The following is a 6,143-nucleotide window of genomic DNA, read 5'->3' on the forward strand; positions in this document are numbered from 1 at the left end:
AAGTCCCATGATAGAACGGGCTGGACTGGGTCATCCTGGAATAGATAGAATACCAGTAGCGCCATCTTCTGGGGAAACCCTGATTGTGCAAAGAAAAATGTATGTTCTTGTCATGTATGTACACCTACACTATGTAGGTGTGTTTAACATTTGATTTTAAGAAAATAAAAAGACAAAAAATACATATACTTTCAAACAAATTCTGAAAATCTGCGAAATTAAGCAATATTTGCAGTTGTAAAAGGGATAAATTATATTCTATGTTACTGAAATGACGTACAGCTGTTGGTAAAGATCCTCCATCTTTTCATTTCTCAGAACTCAAGGCTGTGAAGTCATTTCTACACACCTGAATAAAAAAAGTCACAGTTTTCTTTCACATTTGTATTTTTTATAATACATATTTCAGTAAAATCTACTTCAATACACTGATAGTACAAGAAAAAAAATAGTATATTATGCTTCAAATGCAGGGCTTACTTAGTTCACTGACGTGGATGCAGACATCCTATTGATTCCCTTTTAAGGGAGAGTAAAAAAAGAGAAGCAGAGAGACCGACGGTGCTGAGAAGAAACCATGGACTGCAGAAGCTGAAGTAGCCTCTGACTGGACAATAAAGAGACAAGTCCCACAAACTTGTGTTTGTGGCCAGCAGGGGGCAGAGTCAGATGATTTTTCTCTGCTCAGAGTGAGATAAACCTCTCTTCAGGTTTTGCATAGTTTTCTCTGCTCTTCACTCTGAAGTCAAGCAGCTGAAGCAGAGGGGCTCTGTGTGTGTGTGTGTGTGTGTGTGTGTGTGTGTGTGTGTCTGTGCACGTGTCCAGAGGGACGTCTGGAGACTGAACCAACGTCTGAATCCACGTTTAAGCTGCTGAGTATCAAAAATGTTTTTACACCACAAAGTCTTTATATCAGGGCTGATTACAAAAAGACAGATTTCCATTTACAATCTAAGGCTGCCCATGTTGTTTGAGCGCTGAGAGAACTGTGTGTGTGTGTGTGTGTGTGTGTGTACAATCATCCCTTTGATCCTCTGGGGGCAGCGCTGTGACAACAGCCAATCATAAAGCAGTTCTCATCTGAAGGTGTAGAGAGAGGACGTGTCCTTCATTTCCTGAGCAGAGTCTACAGTCACTTCCTGCAGTACCCCCACTCCATTGCCCAACTCCCCCATCCACACTGCTGCCCCCCACCCCTGCTCAGGTCGGGTTTTCAGGATGATGCCTCTGCTGCTGCTGCTGGGCTGGAGAGGGGTGGAGGCTCCGCCCCCTCTGATTGTGCTGCTTGGGGCTGGGGATGCTGCTGTGTGAAGGTGGTGGGGGGTGCAGGGTGAGGCTGGCCCACCTGCACCGAGAGCTGCGGCAGAGCCTGGGCGACTGCGGCCGGTTTGGCCAGGATGAGCTGCGGCGCGGTCCGGCTGGGCGCCAGCTGGACGGTGGCCGGCTTGATGGCGGCTGGAGGCAGCTGGGTGGCCACTGGCTTAGCCTGGATGATCTGAGCCACCTGGCCTGGGGGGTTAGTCTGCATTAGCGTGGCCAGCTGGTTGGCTGGGATGGTGATGATGGTGATCTTTTCTCCAGCCTTGGAGCCGGCGGGCAACATGGTGGGCAGCGCCTGGATCACCAACTTGGGCGGAGCGCTGGTGGAGGCCTTCGCTACGGTCACTGGGACGCCTGTGGTGAGGATGGGGGAGGAGTTTAGTGTCACCTGGCCTAGAGAGTTGGTCATGACCAGTGGCATGGCTCGGATGGGCCTGTGGGAGAAGAACAGAAGAGGTCAGGGGTCATGAAGCTGAGGCACATCAGCTTCTATCATGTAAGTGAGAAGCAGCTGACTGACTGAGACATACGGCCAGGTCACTTTGGCTCATTGTGGCACCACTAGAATTACTACTGAGACCCGTTTACACTGAGCTGGTTTTCTTTCAAACTGGAACATTTTTGTTGATTTCATATGTTGTTCATACGTTGGTTGTGTCCACTGGCAGTGTGTTCCTCACTACGTGGCTGTAAGTACGGGCAGATCTTGACAGGGTTTGAAAACAGTGCTGGAGATGCCGTTTGTTGACTTATTGGCCAATCAAATAATAAATCGATTTTATAGATTAGTCAAATTTAATATTTGGAAAATTGTGATTTTTTTTCACCAATGCACTCCTTGGGTTCTGTGGTTCAGAGTGATTGTGTACCATGTTGTTTTGCCTTAATGTTTTTCAGCTTGTGTTTATTTGGACTTTTTTATTCAGATCAAGTCAACATTTATAACATCTTTTTAAGAAAATAAAAATTGATGCAAATCTGGTATGAAAAAAAAAAATTAAATTTTTTTTAACAGCCATATGGCCCCGCCCTAAAGTGAGACAGTGCAGTGTGTCAGACCTGGTGGAGGCGTTGCTGGGGATGACTGTGACGTAGGTCTGCTGGGGCTGGGTGCTAACAGGGGTGCCTAGGCTGGCAGGGCTCTGCTGGTGAACAGGGAGCTGGCTGGACACAATGACCTCGCTGTCCTCCACCTTTATGTCCATGCCTCCCTCGTCGTCATCAATCACACGGATGTTTTTGGGCATTTCTTTAAACTGGTAAGCAAGTCGCTGACCCTCGACCTTTGCGAGGATGCCTCGCTGGTAGTAATACCTGCAACGAAAAGGTTAAAGCTGGATAATCATTCCAACCAATTAATAAATAAAAAGAAAACGGAAGCAACTTTGTATCAGCCAGTCATAAGTGACTTGATGTGTGTGTGTGTGTGTGTGTGTGTGTGTGTGTGTGTGTGGCAGGAGCTGACCTCAGGGCGCGGCCCATGGTCTCATAGTTCATGTCGGGCTTGTTCTTGTGCTTCCCCCACAGCCTGGACACGGCCTTGGAGTCCACCAGCTTGAAGATGCCTTTGTCTCTCTGCATCCACTTGATGTACCTGGGACAGGTATTTTTATCCTGCAGCAGCTCCAGCAGGAACTCCCACAGATATGTGGTGTTTCCTAAAGAGTACGTGCACACAAACACACAAACACACACACACACACGCACACACACACACAGAACAGCATGAAAACCAGATGAAGGGAGCGTTCCTGCAGAATGAGGCTTAGGATGGGAAACCGGAGCCAACCTTTTCCTTCCCTCGGCCTCTTCTTGATCCCCAAGTCATAGGAGCCGTTGGAGGCAGGCTGCTGCGTTTTGGGTTTACGTCCACCTGCGTTCAATACACACCAATATCAGTTTTTATTTCCTCTCTTCTCTCCTACTGCTGTTGGATGAGGCCTGGAGCAGAATTTGATTTAGGGGCCCCTCTTGCTGCTAAGTACATCAGCACTGCTAAGAGCAATTCAACATGGATCTGGTGAAATCTTGGAGAAGAGTGCCTAGTTTAATTGGCTGAGCAGTCAAATATAATTGTAGTTTACTAATTTATATTTGGGAACAAATGGAGCTAAAAGTCAAAGATTAAACTCACAGCATCAGATTGTAGCTGTGGTAGTAAAACAGTCTAACTCTGAATGTTGTTCTTTGAACTTTTTGCAAAGTAATCTTGCCAGCTACTTAAAATCTTAAATTTAAATGTTAAACAATTTAAAATGGTTTAACTTATGCATGCAGAAACCATTAAATCAAGTTTAACTGCATTAATATTCTCTTAGTTCATTTATGCCTTGGGCAGGTTCTAAATGCTTTACATCATGTTTTAGATCCACTAACTGATGACTTAATTTGGATTAAACAGAAGTGCAAATAATTTATATTTATTTTAATTATATTTTTTTTATTTGTTTTTTATATGATTCAATAGTTGTGGGTTTAAGTATTGTCGGCAGTGTCTTCCAGTAACATAATTACTCAGTGATATTTTACATTTCCCATCAACTTAACATCTTTTAATACAAACCCCGGTGGACCGCCATGGTGCCCCGACCAGAGGGCGTTGCAAGTTTTCTGGGGAAAACCCTGCATGATCCAAATGTCTTCAGTGATGTTGTTAGTGCTAGTGTTAGCTAACTTGCTATCTATGTTGCGGGATCATTTTTAATTCTTTCATATTTTGGCAGTATTCATGTTTCTAAAAGGTATCTGACATGTAGTTTGTGTTCAAATATTGTTGACATCTTTTAATCAATTTGGGAACAAAAGGTTCCTCTGTCAGTAGATAATCGAATCTCTGCTATCAAACTACAAAAACGGCCTAACAGGTTTGAGTGCAGCGCATCAGCAGCATTTAAAAAGACAACACCAAATTGAGTTGCTCTCAAATGCACCTGTGGAGCAACAGTAACGAGGAATTCAGACTGAAGCAGCAATGTTCCACTTCATACAGACACTACTGAACCATTTAAATAGGTAAAGGAAGGATATAAAAACATGATGCGACTGTAAAAAGGCTGGTTTCCTGGAGCTAAATGTCCAGAACATTGACACACTGACCTCCTCTCTTCTTCTTGGCTGCAGGCTCACAGTCAGGAGGGATGGGGAAGGAGTCCTCCTCGATGGGCCCACACTCAGTAGAAACCTCCACCACAGTCTCCATCATCACATCCTCTGCTGAACAGATAAGACACATTTACATGCTTTACCTGCTGCACACCACACACTTTACACTATGGCTAGCTTTCAACTCTGATTATTCAACCAACATGAGACAAACAATACAATATTATTTCTGTTGGAACAATTCAGTTAAAACAGCCTCTGATTCAACGCAAACCAAGAAATCAAAAGAAAAAAAGAAACTACAATTCATTTTCCAAACTTCTGTTTATGGTTATAATATTGGTGCTATTCTTTGTGAAATGTCTGAATCTATCCTATAGCAGGATATTCAGTCAGAGACCTGGCAGTGTTTACCTGTGCTGCGGTCATTGTGAAGGCCTCCAGGTGATTCCATGTGCAGCAGAGCTTCAGCTGCCTCAAAGGTTTTGTCAAAGCACACCATGTCGTGGCCTGACATCTCCACTGCAAACAGAGCAAATAAGAGGTGGTCAAAGCAACGGGGTTGTTGGCTCACTGAGCAGAGGCGCGCAGGTCAGACCTGGGCCATCCAGAACCCACTTCCTGACCTATTTGCTGTGAAAATAGCTGAATTCAGAAGCTGCAGCAATGCCAGCCACTATTTTGAAATGTTTACTTCCTGGTCTGAGATCTGCAGAAGCAGTCTGCTCCTCCCTTCCTGTTTCCTGTAAGTGGGTCTGAATGGCGACGCCTGCTTCCTGCCAGCAGAGGGCAGCCTAGGCCAGCAGTCAGAGAGTGGAGAACTCACCAGACTCGGCTGCCTCCGTCACCACCTCCTGCTCCTCAGCCACGTCCTGCATCAGGTACGTCCCGTCGTCGTATACCAGGACCTGGGCCGAGTAGCACTCCTCCACTTGGGCGCTGGGCACCTCCTCCACAATGACGGCTGGAGACCCCTCCTCTTCTTGCAGCACCACCCCCTCCTCTTCTTCCTCCTCCACCATGATCACAGCCTCTCCGTCCTGCTGCACCACCTCCTCCTCCTCCTCAGCAGCCTGCTGCACCAGGTCACCACACATTAGACAAAGAAGAGAGCAATGAGAGTTTCCAGAGTTATGATCTCCTCTGGCATGAAGTCCTGACTTCCTGCCGTCCGTCGGTGTTTCAGATACACGATAGATTGTGGAGCTGTGGCACTAATCTGGGATCAGCATTTCCTTCCTCTGTGTCATAGTGAAAACGTCTCAACATAAACATCTCAGTGGATACTAGGCCCCTCAGAGCTGTCCACCCTGCCCAGCTTTTCACCACCATTAGGTGGTGATGATGGGGGTCAAGCCACTGACCTGATTCTTGCCCAGAACTTGCTAAAGACCAGCTGCAGCAGCCCCACATCATAATGCTGCCACCACAGGCTTCCCTTCATCTGCCTCTCTTCTCTCTGCAAGGGGCTCTTTGCATGTGAGCTTCTGCGTTCAAGGATAAGCGGCTCGGTCACTTCCAGTCTATTGAAAATGGCATTTTACCCCATGTGCTTGCAGGGCTTGCCCAAGGTCACAATTAATGATGAACATCGATCCAAAGCCCCAACAAATAAGCTGGAGAATGATTTTAAGACGTACGCCTCGTTATATATCCACAGATACGAAGGTGAGTTTTACTTTCTTTAAACTTTGTGACGAACATTAACTTTAGCTTATGCT

General features: G+C 46.0%; 1 protein-coding gene across 3 annotated transcripts in view; it reads right to left on the minus strand.

Moving 5' to 3' along the window:
* Positions 1-235: 235 nt before the first annotated feature.
* Positions 236-6,143, minus strand: part of elf2a (E74-like factor 2a (ets domain transcription factor)) — a 16,921-nt gene continuing 11,013 nt past the window's right edge. Inside the window, exons 3-9 of one of the 3 annotated variants that reach the window (XM_015058044.1) lie at positions 5,249-5,498; positions 4,837-4,944; positions 4,417-4,530; positions 3,110-3,193; positions 2,786-2,978; positions 2,380-2,634; positions 236-1,754 (exon numbers count right to left, since the gene is read on the minus strand). In XM_015058044.1, the coding sequence (XP_014913530.1) occupies positions 1,214-1,754; positions 2,380-2,634; positions 2,786-2,978; positions 3,110-3,193; positions 4,417-4,530; positions 4,837-4,944; positions 5,249-5,498 (1,545 nt within the window). In that variant the 3' untranslated portion in view covers positions 236-1,213. Of the gene's footprint in view, positions 1,755-2,379; positions 2,635-2,785; positions 2,979-3,109; positions 3,194-4,416; positions 4,534-4,836; positions 4,945-5,248; positions 5,499-6,143 lie in introns of all 3 variants that reach the window. The other 2 variants (XM_015058043.1, XM_015058042.1) reach the window with 2 other exon arrangements.

The sequence above is a fragment of the Poecilia latipinna genome, unplaced genomic scaffold (genome assembly GCF_001443285.1).
Source record: "Poecilia latipinna isolate Pla-1442-1.1 unplaced genomic scaffold, P_latipinna-1.0 Scaffold1511, whole genome shotgun sequence".
NCBI lineage: Eukaryota > Metazoa > Chordata > Actinopteri > Cyprinodontiformes > Poeciliidae > Poecilia > Poecilia latipinna.